Source organism: Pundamilia nyererei, unplaced genomic scaffold (assembly GCF_000239375.1).
Source record: "Pundamilia nyererei isolate P.nyererei 1_Seehausen unplaced genomic scaffold, PunNye1.0 scaffold00045, whole genome shotgun sequence".
NCBI classification, from domain to species: Eukaryota; Metazoa; Chordata; class Actinopteri; order Cichliformes; family Cichlidae; genus Pundamilia; species Pundamilia nyererei.
In genome coordinates this window covers 1,392,483-1,404,879 of record NW_005187446.1, presented here as the reverse complement: position 1 = coordinate 1,404,879, position 12,397 = coordinate 1,392,483, and the positions used below count along the sequence as shown (strand labels likewise).

At 41.7% G+C, this 12,397-nt stretch overlaps 2 protein-coding genes across 2 annotated transcripts; both read left to right on the top strand.

Annotated features, from left to right (window-relative positions):
* Positions 1 to 888: 888 nt before the first annotated feature.
* Positions 889 to 3,126, top strand: nppcl (natriuretic peptide C-like). Its single transcript, XM_005731919.2, has 3 exons — positions 889 to 1,429; positions 1,982 to 2,148; positions 2,376 to 3,126. Exons 2-3 carry the CDS (start codon positions 2,050 to 2,052, stop codon positions 2,670 to 2,672), a joined length of 396 nt encoding a protein of 131 aa, XP_005731976.1. The 5' UTR covers positions 889 to 1,429; positions 1,982 to 2,049; the 3' UTR covers positions 2,673 to 3,126.
* A 3,858-nt stretch (positions 3,127 to 6,984) lies between these two features.
* gapdh (glyceraldehyde-3-phosphate dehydrogenase) lies at positions 6,985 to 11,172 on the top strand. Its single transcript, XM_005731918.2, has 12 exons — positions 6,985 to 7,068; positions 7,510 to 7,555; positions 8,672 to 8,771; positions 9,053 to 9,159; positions 9,244 to 9,334; positions 9,434 to 9,549; positions 9,768 to 9,849; positions 9,950 to 10,101; positions 10,207 to 10,285; positions 10,445 to 10,528; positions 10,616 to 10,713; positions 10,795 to 11,172. Exons 2-12 carry the CDS (start codon positions 7,533 to 7,535, stop codon positions 10,862 to 10,864), a joined length of 1,002 nt encoding a protein of 333 aa, XP_005731975.1. The 5' UTR covers positions 6,985 to 7,068; positions 7,510 to 7,532; the 3' UTR covers positions 10,865 to 11,172.
* Positions 11,173 to 12,397: the final 1,225 nt, after the last annotated feature.

The following is a 12,397-nucleotide window of genomic DNA, read 5'->3' as shown; positions in this document are numbered from 1 at the left end:
TTCACCTTCCTCAGCTCTCTTTTCCTTTCATATGTTGTTTTCAACAATTTCAGGTTTCAGTCTTTCTCTGATGACCACATTCCTCGCCAGTAAGCGTGTTTTGTTTTTTAGTTACAATTGCATTTTATTTTTTTCTCTTGTTCTGTCTGACACATTTGCTGTTGCCTAGTTGGCCGCCTCTGTTCTCCTGTAATCAATCTCTTTTGTAGGTCTCCCTCTGCTCTCTGCCTGGTGCTTTTCTCCATCCCTTTCTCTTCCTCCTACTCTCCCCTGCCTACTTTTCTTCCAGCGCTCCTCTCTCCACTGACATCACACACAGTAGTTTAACCCCCCTCCCCTCCTCCTCCCCCCTGCCTCATCACTAATCTCTCCTTTTCGCCTACTCCCTCTCCCACACATTGTCCTCCGAAAACATGAGAGGGGTGCGTTTTTCTGTATGTGCGATTTGATACGTTATGTAAAGACACTTACCAGCCGCAGGATGATAACAATGTGATTGCAAAAGCGGCTCAGTTTTTATCAGAGGACAAATTATGGTTTAAATGTATTCAGTGGGTGCTAAGTGTGCAAATAGAAGTAAATGTTTAGTTTTTAAACTTTAGTTGGTACTGTGCACAGATGAATTTCTTGTTTGTGAAAGATTAAGACTGAAACAACTGATTTCTGATCTGATCTCTGAGGGGGTTTATTTACTTGAAATAATCACAGGCTGCTGACCTTTAAGGTCAATGCATTGGATCGCGCAGCTCCTGATGGTGTTGTAATTTGTCGGCAGGGGGTCCGACAGCAGATGGCACTGACAGACTGTAACTAACCCAACAGAGAGGGGAGGTCAGTGCATGCTGGGAAAGACCACGGAGACAAAGGAGAGAGAGGGTGGCTAATATGCACAAAGAGTGTTGTCACCACATGGGAAAGGTATAATTCAGATTAAGTCGTGACTGAAATATGCAAAGCTTTATAGCCACTGGTCACTTTTGACAAGGCATCACCTGAATGCAGCCCTCTGACCTCAGCTTAGGCTGAGGCCAGTTGGTTAACATGGTCCAAACTACACAGTCACCTTGGCAATGGCAATGACTCTACAAGGCTATGACATCACTCCAAAGAAAAAATGAGGAGGAAGATGGTGTGGGGGTGGTGGTGCTTGGGGGCGGAGGGTGTCTCTGGCTCTACAAAACCTCTGCAGCATCCCAGCTGATGCCCCAGCATTCAGCCACTGCCAAAGGGACAGACGCAAGAGGAAGAAAATCATCCCTCCAATTCCATCAGTGAGCGAAGGCGAAGAATAGGAGGAGCCAGTTGAGTGAGATAGTGATGCTCCCAGCAGGTGCCAACAAGTGAGAGGTAGCTGAGCGACCGAAGGAGATGGAGAAGAGTCTGTAATAGCAGAAGACACCAAGAGCTTTGAGAAAGAACCAAACAACAGGTGAGCGCTCTTAAATTTCCTCTTTCATAGTTGTGTTAGAATTAGCATATCCTAAAGAATGTAAATAAAATCTTGCATTACATAAAAGAAAAATCGCTACACAGTAACTCCAGACAGTGTTTTTTGATATCTGTAAAAATATAGAGAGAATTAACATTTTAGAAGCTCTTTATTCATAATTCTAATATTTCAATTTATTTATTTTTATTAATTTATTTTTAAAATTTAAGATGCTGCAAAAATGAAATGTTTTTCTCTTCAAATAACAATTACAAATGTCAATTTTATTTTCTAAGATTCATGAATTTGAGTTCTTTTGACCTCTATTTACTACCAGTTGCCTTCAGTTAGATGCCCCGTGCATACATTATATTTGCTGTGCATATTTTACTTGCGTCACTTGTTACTGCGCAGCAATGTTTATCTGTGAACACACAATAAAAGATGTGTTTTAGACACTAAATTGTCAAATAAACAATCTGTGGAGTATTAGTGGAGATTCAGTATTTATATCAAAATATTTACATTGAATAATGAAAATTTTTTTTCCAGGATTTCATCAGTGTTTGAATCTTCTGAGCCGGTGTGATTCCAGTTATTCCTGCTCCTCATCCGCTGCCATGCTGTGCCCTGTGCTGCTTTGTGCCGCTCTGCTCCTCCTGACTCCCCTGGAGATCACAGAGGCTCGTGCTTTGCATCCTTCTCCTGATGCTGTGCAGGTACAGGAGGAGATTGGAGTGGATGTGAAGGGCTGGATTAAAAAAAAAAATAGATTGAGGAGAATTCAGAGTGAATCAAGGAGAGTCCACAAAGGATGGGAGGCAGAACAGGAAAGAATAAGCAGAGAGAGAGTAATGAAATGTATCACTGATTGAATTATTGTCCCTTGTATACTCCCCGACAATTAAATTTCATCATCTTCTCCTTCTTTTTTTCCACTGTGCAGTTTGTGGAGCAATTTCTGGAACGCTACAATGACCTTCTGACCCTTGACGACCTGGAGAATATGCTCAACAGCCAAGCAGAGGAGCAGTCCACCCTCTCCTCCGGGTCCAAAGCTGCTGAATACCCCAAATGGGCTGATGCACAAACTCAGCCCGAGACCCCCTGGCTCCGTCTGCTGAAGGGCACCCTGGCCAACCAAAAGCGAGCAGAACCGGACCGGTCACGGAGGGGGTGGAATCGGGGATGCTTTGGCCTGAAATTGGATCGGATCGGGTCTATGAGTGGACTGGGCTGTTAGTGGAGACAGAGGAGGAAACTAAAGACTGCTTACATCCTTCTTAGATTATTAGGAAACACACATGCATAGGCATTCACCTGCAGAGAAGGATGTTTACATGCGTGTAGTATGGTGTAAACTTACAGTGCTGCTAATGTGGTTTCATCCAGTGTAGATCAGATACTTCACAGTTTATTCCATATCTAAATGTTAACCTGAATATTAGAACATGTGTGCTGTGTTTACATCAAATGATCACCATCAATTTCTGGGCTTATTTTTCAAGTAATTTAGCATTTTCCGTACTTCTAGCTTTGTCTGCAACTCTGTAAACGTTTAGACCTTTTGTGGACAGGTGATTTTGTTTAAAAGCAGCCGTAATAGATGTGGATAGTCAAAAAATGATGGCATCAGAAATTTCTGCAATTTATTTTTGTTTACTTATGATTTGCATGAATAAATGGATTTGACATTTGTGGCGTTCTGGGTTTTTTTTTTTTTTTTTTTTAACTTCAACCCCGCATAAAATCCAGTTCCTTCCTTGCATTAAAAAGCCCACATGGTTCATTCTGTATTCACACACGTCATCTCAATTTGTCCTTCAAAACAGAGCATCAAATTCTCATGACAGATATAATAACTCTTCTAAATTATTTTTTCTCATGACTGTTGGAGGAAGTTCATTTCTTCCCTCGTCGTTCTGGCAAAAGCGGTCAACATTTGAAGATCGGCTGCAACGTCCAAAACTGTTTTTTTTATTCTGGCATTACAACAAAGTTCCCAGGGAAGAAAAACAAATGCTAATTTTTTTCCCTATGAGCTTAAATAGAATTAGATTTAACATGCTTACAGAATTAGATGGCGTGAATGCATAAAATAATCTGTGTAGTAACAGAGTTGTAAAAATCGACATATTTTAGGGACTAACATACAGTAAGGATGTTCATTGTTAGGTATATCAAATCTAACAGTCGACACTATGACGTAATTTGCTGGTAATGCACAAACTTGTGAGGAGCTCGTGTAGTACGCATTAAAAACATGTTAGGTTTTCACTGTGTCCTAAAATTCAAGATCCTTCAAACCAGCTGCAGATTTAGAGAAACTTGAAAACGTTTTATAATGGCAAATCACTGCTTACTAACATCTGAAAATCATCAGAGCCTAAACAGCTGACTGAAAATTAATGGCCAGCATTTCTCTGGTTCCACCTGTTTTCTGTTTTTCACACATTGAGGGACTACAAATGTTTGAATCTTCAAAAGTCAATTTGAAGATGTTGATCAAGGCTCTCAAAAACTGAGAGAAATTGTTATGACCTTTTTATATTTTTTCACAATTTCCTAACATTTAAATAAATGTACATCTCTATAAACATATTCTTCCTGCCACAGCCTTTCACTTACCCAGAAAACCTACAAGTGATTCTAATGGGTATATTTTCTTCTTTTGGCTGCCGTTCATCTGCCTCCATCGCACCCTATCCCACAGCATCCTCCTCTCTCACACCAACCTTCTGTCATCCCTAAACCACCTCTGAGGTCTCCCTCTTTTCCTCCTGCCTGGCAGCCCCCTCCTCAACATCCTTTGTCCAATACATCCACTGTCCCTCCTCTGCACATGTCCGAACCGTCTCAGCCTTGCTTCTCTTTGTCTCCAAACTGCTCGACCTGAGCTGTCCCTCTGAAGCATTCATTTCTAATCCTGTTCATCTCCGTCACTCCCAACAAAAAAATCTCCATTACTATAAATGATTCTATTGATTATAATAAAGTAAAACACACCAGCTATGACTTTGGTGAATGGTAGATTAAGCATGAAGTGACACGGCGGTGTGGTGGTTAACACTGGGTCTGGGGCCTTTTTGTGTGGCGTTTGCATGTCCTTCTTGTGGCTGCATGGGTTCACTGGGTACTCTGGTTTCCTCCCACAGTTTAAAAGACATGCATTTTAGGTTAACTGGTAACTCAAAATTGTGGGTGTGAATGTCTGTATCTCGTCGTTAGCCCTGAGATAGACCGGAACTCTGTCCAAGGCGTACCACCTTTTGACCTATGACAACTGGATAAGCTCCGAGCCCCATTGTTTTTAAGAAACTGGATGTATGGGTGGATGATTTTTTCATAACATGGTGTTTTGCCAAAGATTTTCATTCAGGGAGGATGCCTGGAGAAAGCTTTAGTTGACTTATACTCATGTTTGAGGCCATTGTCTTACTGGAAATTCCAATAATTAACAGGCGTTAAAATTACTCCCTGAGAGAATGTCTCTTCTTGTAACTCGCCTGATATATAAAGCTTAAACTATGGCAGCAACACAGATTTACCACTCCCAACAGCAGCAAAGCACCCGGACAATAGGGCAGAGCCATGTCTGTGCTTGACTGTTAGAATCGTGTTGTTCTAATTATAAATGGCTTTTTTCTACTGCAGGCATGCTCCTGATTTATGAGTACAAACTGGTCCCATAAGTCTCTTCACTTCAGAACCCTGCTAGCATACCCCAAACTCTAACCTTTGCTAAAAAAAAAGTTACATTTTTGTTGTATGTTCACTGTTCATCAGCCTTATACGTGGAATCTTACAGTCTGTATGGATACGTAAGTCTTGACTGAATCCTCTTGTAGAAATTTGGTTTCTTTTTAGGGTTTAATGAAATCATTTTAAGACTGTCCCTTTTCTTTTTCATCTGAGCTTGACCTGGTGGCTGCTTGAACCACAACACAAGATGGCAGTATGAATTTTCTCTTGTTCATCTGCTCGTTGCCACACACAGCTGCTCTTTGGACTTTGCACTGTGCTTTAAGGAGACAAATTGTACAAACGTAGCTGAAGGCCTCTCCTCCCTGCAGACGTGCCTGCATGCTGATCACTGATGTGCAGTTGATACAGTTTGTTTCCCGCTGCTGATAAAATAAACTTGAACAAAAAAAGAGCCTGTTTACAGTAGATACTCTAGTTTAAAGTTCCTGTTCAAACACATTTCTCAGTTCTAGCTGAGTAATAACTCACGTTTCTCTTAAGTAAAACAGTCCTTTCCACACTTGTTTTACTCCGTGGCTGTGTGGCTGCTGCCTGTCTACAGTGGGTCGAGTTTAACTGTTGTAATATGAAAAGAACATGTGATCTGAGTGAGGCAGCATTTACAGTACAGACATGGCCCAAGTGTTGACTAGGCAGCTTGTGTCTAATCTTAGCCTGACCTTTACTTCCCCTCTTTGACCTTAAGCTGCAAAGCAGAGGCCAAGACTGGCATGCATGCACTCGGGGTGGTGGTAGTTCAGCTATGCCTGAACTGTTGGACAGAAGTCATAAAACAAACCATCACTGTCCAGCTGTGGTGCAGAACGACACGTCTGCAGGTCTGCTGCTGACCCTGTGGGCAGCTGAGTTGGAAAATAAAAGTTACTAAGTATTACAATTTTATTCAGTTAGACCTGCAAAGTGTTGCAAGTTCAAATGCTTCTCTGGTGACAAGATGCCATGCCAGGTTTGGATTCACTATCAGGAGTGCTGGCTGCTAAGGCCCAGTATAGTGGCAGGGGGTATTAGTGAGAGATTGGGACTGACTGGCCTTATGGTTTAAAGTGACACCCTCATTATTTGGATTTATTTTTAAGATATCTTGACCTCCTTTCTTTTCTGTGTCGACACTGTTGTCATAAAAAGACAAAAACGTACTTTAAAAAAAACAGATAACAACAGTGAAAACAGCTAAGCACCGACAAAATAACCTGCCTCCCAATGACGCGTTTCAGCGGTTACCAAATAACCTGATAAAGCCAAAATTCAGCTGAGTAAATCTACCCCTGTGCACATGCGCGCTGTGATCATGTGCTCACGTTAGGTAACCAAAGTTCAACTTTTGACTTCTGCTGAAGGGATGGAGCAGCAGCAAAAGAAGAGTAGCAACAGAGCAAAGGGTCATGGTCTTTGGACAGTAAATGTCACAGCCATGAAGGAGAGATTTGATCCCTCGTTTGCTCCCTCTGTGTGTCTGTATTTACTGAGAAGGTCAGAGAGAGACCCCTCTCTTTTTTCAGTCCACTATCTGAGGACTCTAATATGTTGGTATCTATATCTGGTGCTTTTAAAAGTGGAATCACAAAGCAGGCCTGATGGCACAGGCTGCTGGAATAATGAAAAATTAGTTAAACATTTCCCAGATTCAGGCCTTTAATGCGCAGCAGAGCTTAGATCATAAGACCAGAGCTTTTTAAAAGTAAAGTTGCAGCGGCCACTCTGCATGTCTCTGTGCATCTGACGACCTTGACATTCAGAGGGGGCGGGGCGAGGAGTGGTCACCATTGATGGGGGCGTGGTTGCACACCTCGGTCAATCATAAAACACGCAGCTTAACTTTGCTCTTACCCACTCACATCCGGAGTCCCAAGACAGGCAGAGCCCCTTCACAAACGGTAAATACCTTCAAATAATTTATTGGCTTCAGGCTGCATGACTCAACGCGCTGATTTAGATCACCTGGAAAAATCTGCACGAGCTTAATTGTGCCCAATTTTAAAGCACACGTGGTCATAAAGTCAAAAGAAACTCACTTTACATCATCGTTACGTTTGAAGTTTAGCAGGACAAGAGATTTTAACATGTTTATTAAGTCATTTATGCTTTTAGTTTTGCAAAGTCTAAAGTTTTTTTCCTCGATGCAGATTAGCTTTGAGTTTTACTTGGACTGTGATCACAGATCGCTTATCAGTAGAATACTTTTCACATGTTGTTCTTGAAGTTGTCTTCACTTATCTTAACCTGCAGTCCAAGCAGCTATCATCAACTTAATGCTAATAAAGTACCTCATAAATTTCGCAATGCTACCTTTTTCCCCCTCTCATTTTTCCTTCCAGAGGACTAGACCAACCCAGGCAAAATGGTGAAAGTCGGTATCAATGGGTAAGAATGATCATCCCCTTCACTTCCTCTAAATATTTCTAATTAAACCAAATGAGCAACGCACACTGAGGTTCAGCTTTGGACTTTTCTTTCCGACTCCCACCACCACATCCCTCTCATCAGTGGGGAATGATTTCCACGCCGCTGTCTTGGCTCAGGTTTCCACGCTTGTTAAAGTTTGTTTTACGAACTCCCGTATTAAAGAATGCAGGTATTGTGCAAGATGCTATCCAAGTGTATGGGATAATGTGATTATTTAAACGAGGGCCCCAGTGTACTGGACAATTGCAGTGTCCAGTACACTGCAATTCTGCAGTTCAGTGCACTTTAAGGAATAATGCATAACATTTCACATTATTCACTATTGGGGAACAGCTACATAAAACTTGTCTCAGGCTGGTCTTCTGTCCTGTCACTTTACTGGAGGGTCTATTTTTAAAATTAGCCTTCAAAAAGGGTTTTTTCCCTTCTACAACCTGCTGTGTTATTTAAATGGTGACAGCCGGCTGTTCTCATGTTCTTGTTGATCTTAAATAGCCAGTGCCTTTGACCTCGGGGTCATCAGCGAGTGAAAGGCGACCTATGTAACCTAAATGTCAATGAGCGCACGTGTTCTGACGCGGATCTACGCATTTGTTTTCAATAAATTGTCATCCACCCGCCTCTCTTCCTGGTCTCTCAGGACAGAGTGTATCTATGTGCCCGGAGTTTTGGACCTGTGGTTAAAAAGTAACCCTGCTGTTGTTCAAACAGTGCACTGCGTAACCAGGATTACCACATTGGAGGTTAATTTCGACTTTAGCCTCTCAGAGAGAAAAGCACACACCCCCCTCAGCCCCTCCTCTTGAACCCTGGCCTTTCTACTGTGGTGTCAGGTCTTCTGGGGAGATCTCGCCCCACACAAAAGAAAAATCTAAACTGTTACAGGGAAGCCTCTGACTAAATATCAAACTCTGCTCTGATTTATTATTATTTTTAAATCTATTTTCGTATTTATCATCTTAACAAGCGCCTTCATTTTACCGAAACTCAAAGACGTGACTGTAGTCAGTTTAATGTGGTGTGATGTCTCCACCTACTGGCCAGAATGAGAAACGCCTCTTGTTCATTTTTCAGATTCGGCCGCATCGGTCGTCTGGTGACCCGTGCTGGTTTCCACTCCAAGAAGGTGGAGATTGTCGCTATCAATGACCCCTTCATCGACCTGGAGTACATGGTCAGTCAAGGAGGAAATGAAAGGAATATAGCTCGAACTCACCACAAGCTTTGTATGACTGAATGTTAGAATAACATAATTCTAGTAAAATTATTTGTCAAATACTTGTTGGATTTTTTTTTTTCTTCCATTTCCAGTAAGTATGAATTTGATCATTTTAGCAAACTGGGTAAATTAAATATAAAATGAGGGCTTTTGGAGCCAGGAACACACACTTCACTTATTCTCCCCCCCTGTTTTTGTGAAGCCTGTCTAAAAAGTTCTCCTTATCCCCTCTCTAGGTCTACATGTTCCAGTATGACTCCACCCACGGCCGCTACAAAGGCGAGGTGAAGGTTGAGGGAGACAAGCTGGTCATCGATGGACACAAAATCACAGTTTTCCACGAGTAAGTTGAGTTCGCCTGCCATATTTGTGTAAGCTATTAATTTGTGTAATGGTTTCAGAGATAACCCCTATTTTCTTTCCTCAGGAGGGACCCCGCCAATATTAAATGGGGTGAGGCTGGTGCAGAGTATGTGGTGGAGTCCACTGGTGTGTTTACCACAATTGAGAAGGCCTCTGTAAGTACTAAATCATGTAAAATGTGAATGCAGAAAAAGGTAGTATGCTATATGTGATGTGCAAAAAGAAAACTGAATGATTTCAATGCGATCCTGCAGTCTCACTTGAAGGGTGGTGCCAAGAGAGTCATCATCTCTGCACCCAGCGCTGACGCTCCCATGTTTGTCATGGGTGTCAACCACGAGAAGTATGACAAGTCCCTCAAGGTTGTCAGGTAAGAATCTTTTTGGTATATTTGGAGATGAATGAGTTTTTGCTGCCAAAATCACAGATTTAGGAATATATTTTGAACACAATGAATAACAACTACACATCTGTTCTAATGAAAGCTGTGACAGTCTTTACTGATCTTGCATTTATAATTAATTTCATTCATTTAAAACATTTAATTTTAAAAATAAAACTTGACTGATGTTAGTTCTTTCTCCGTAGCAATGCTTCCTGCACAACCAACTGCCTGGCACCTCTGGCCAAGGTCATCAATGACAACTTTGGCATCATTGAGGGCCTGATGGTAGGAATTCATACACAGCACTTAAGCAGTTTTGAAGAAATGATGTTTAAGCTACATTTTTAATTGTCCTCCTATTTTTATTTTTCTGTTTGTCTATTAGAGCACAGTTCACGCCATCACTGCTACCCAGAAGACTGTGGATGGTCCCTCTGGCAAGCTGTGGAGGGATGGCCGTGGCGCCAGCCAGAACATCATCCCCGCTTCTACTGGTGCTGCTAAAGCTGTCGGCAAAGTCATCCCTGAGCTCAATGGGTGAGTGCAAATAAAACACTACTCGAATGAACAATTTAAAACAATATTTTGCTTTGTAATGCTCCAGTACTCAAGTGAAACATTTTATTTATTTTTTCCCCCCAGCAAGCTGACTGGCATGGCCTTCCGTGTGCCCACCCCCAACGTGTCGGTGGTTGACCTGACAGTCCGTCTGGAGAAACCAGTGAGTATCACATGTGCAATTTACAAAATATTGATCTAGAAATTTCCTTTTTAAAATGGGTGGATGACTTTGATTTTAAATTCAGACTTACACATGTGGTTCACCGCTTGTGTTTTTATTTCTTTAAAAATTGCAAATATAACTGCTTTGCTTTTTCAGGCCAAATACGATGACATCAAGAAGGTTGTGAAGGCTGCCGCTGATGGACCCATGAAGGGCATTCTGGGATACACAGAGCACCAGGTACGCCCTAAACTTTGTCACTTCATGGCTACATTTTGTCTGTGGATCTTGTTGCTGATGTGCCACACTCTTCTCCCCGTCCTAAAGGTCGTGTCCACAGACTTCAACGGCGACTGCCATTCATCCATCTTTGATGCCGGTGCTGGCATCGCCCTCAACGACCACTTTGTCAAGCTGGTCACATGGTACGCCTTCAACACTGGTTACTTTCAATGTCTTTCTATTTATTGCCAGTGTTTCCTGCTAACCTCTCCCCTCTTCACCAGGTATGACAATGAGTTTGGATACAGCAACCGTGTCTGCGACCTGATGGCCCACATGGCTAGCAAGGAGTAAACTTGGCTGTCGCTGAACTGTCGCATAGCCCACATTCTTCTTAGTCCTGAGTTACAAATGTACAAAAAGGCATTGTATTCTCTGTGACTCTGGTTTCATCATGTAGCCATCCCCATAATACGCCTGAGGAAAGGTCCCACATAGAGCAAAAGAAGATTTAAATTGGAGACCAATGCTTTTCTTTTTTTCTTTTCTATTTTTCAAATTCCCTGTTCTGTTCTTGGGTTTGGAGTAAAGGTGTGAATGTATTTGCTTGTCTGTAGTACTGAAGTACTGCAGTGGTGGAATAAAGTCCTTCGTTTGTGAGATTCAGTCTCCTGTTCCTCCTTTATATCTGAACAGAAATGTATGAAGGCTGATCTGGAGGAGTAGATTAGTTATTTACTGAAAGGAAAATAAGCCAAAGTGCTGTTCCTGATGAATTTCTGACAAGACATTAACATTTAAGTATATAAAGGTGAATTCAGTTTCATAATAACAGAATCTTTAGTTTTAAACAAAGTTGTTGTTTTTTTGGGGGGTTTTTTTTTGGGTCCATTACTGAAATCAAACTCTGGAACACAGAGGAGCTGCTGCACAGCCCTGAGAGGATATCTGATGGATTTAAATAAAACAAAACAAAACTGTGCAAAATGTTTGAAATAAAAGATGAGGCCAATGTTAGGACCGGCACTTAATGTACCTCAAATGGTGAGATCAGTGAATATGACACACAAGCAGGTGCAGAAGTGGAGAGGATCACCAAAAATCCAGGAGTTGAGGTGAGATCTGGTGACTGTGGAGGTCATAGTGTAACCTTATTCATTCTTTTACACTTGCTAAAGCATCTGTATTCTGAAGAGAAACATGTGCACCATCACCACTCCTTGAATTAATTTTGTTTCAGTATGACAAAATGACTTGAAAGCACTCATATGAAGCATGGATTGATTTATTTAAATAAATAGTTGTTCTGCTGGAAGTCTGGCTCCTCTGGTGCCATCCTGGAGGATGGTAAGGCCTCAGAAAGCAGCTGCTGTGATGCCTTTTGGATTCACATGGAAGTGCTGACAATCCAGGATAACTCAAGGATGTGGACACCCAGACTCCACCTGTGCACCTCTGACATAGACCTGATCCTATTACAGTGGCATTAATAACTCTGGATTGCCTTTTTTCAAACCTCTTGTTTGTCAGTCTTTCACAAAACTGAGGAATGTGAGGAGAACCCAAGCCAAACAATGCACAATATAGCTATACTAACACATCATTCAGCTAAGATTATGAAGCTCTTTCCTGAAATCTGTCTCAGCACGTCGGTGACACCTTCTCCTAACCTCAAACTAAACCCATCTATGATGGGGAACAAAATTCACAATTCTCTCGTTTTTAAAACCAAAGTTTGTCTACAGATCACAACTCAGTATGTCAGGAGAAATCACACTGTACTTTCTGTATGTAATAATAAAGTGTTTGATTGTGAACTGCAAATTTATTTTAATAAAAGCGATGGACAAGTGGTACGAAAATACATTGCAAAGTTAGCCCTGCCTG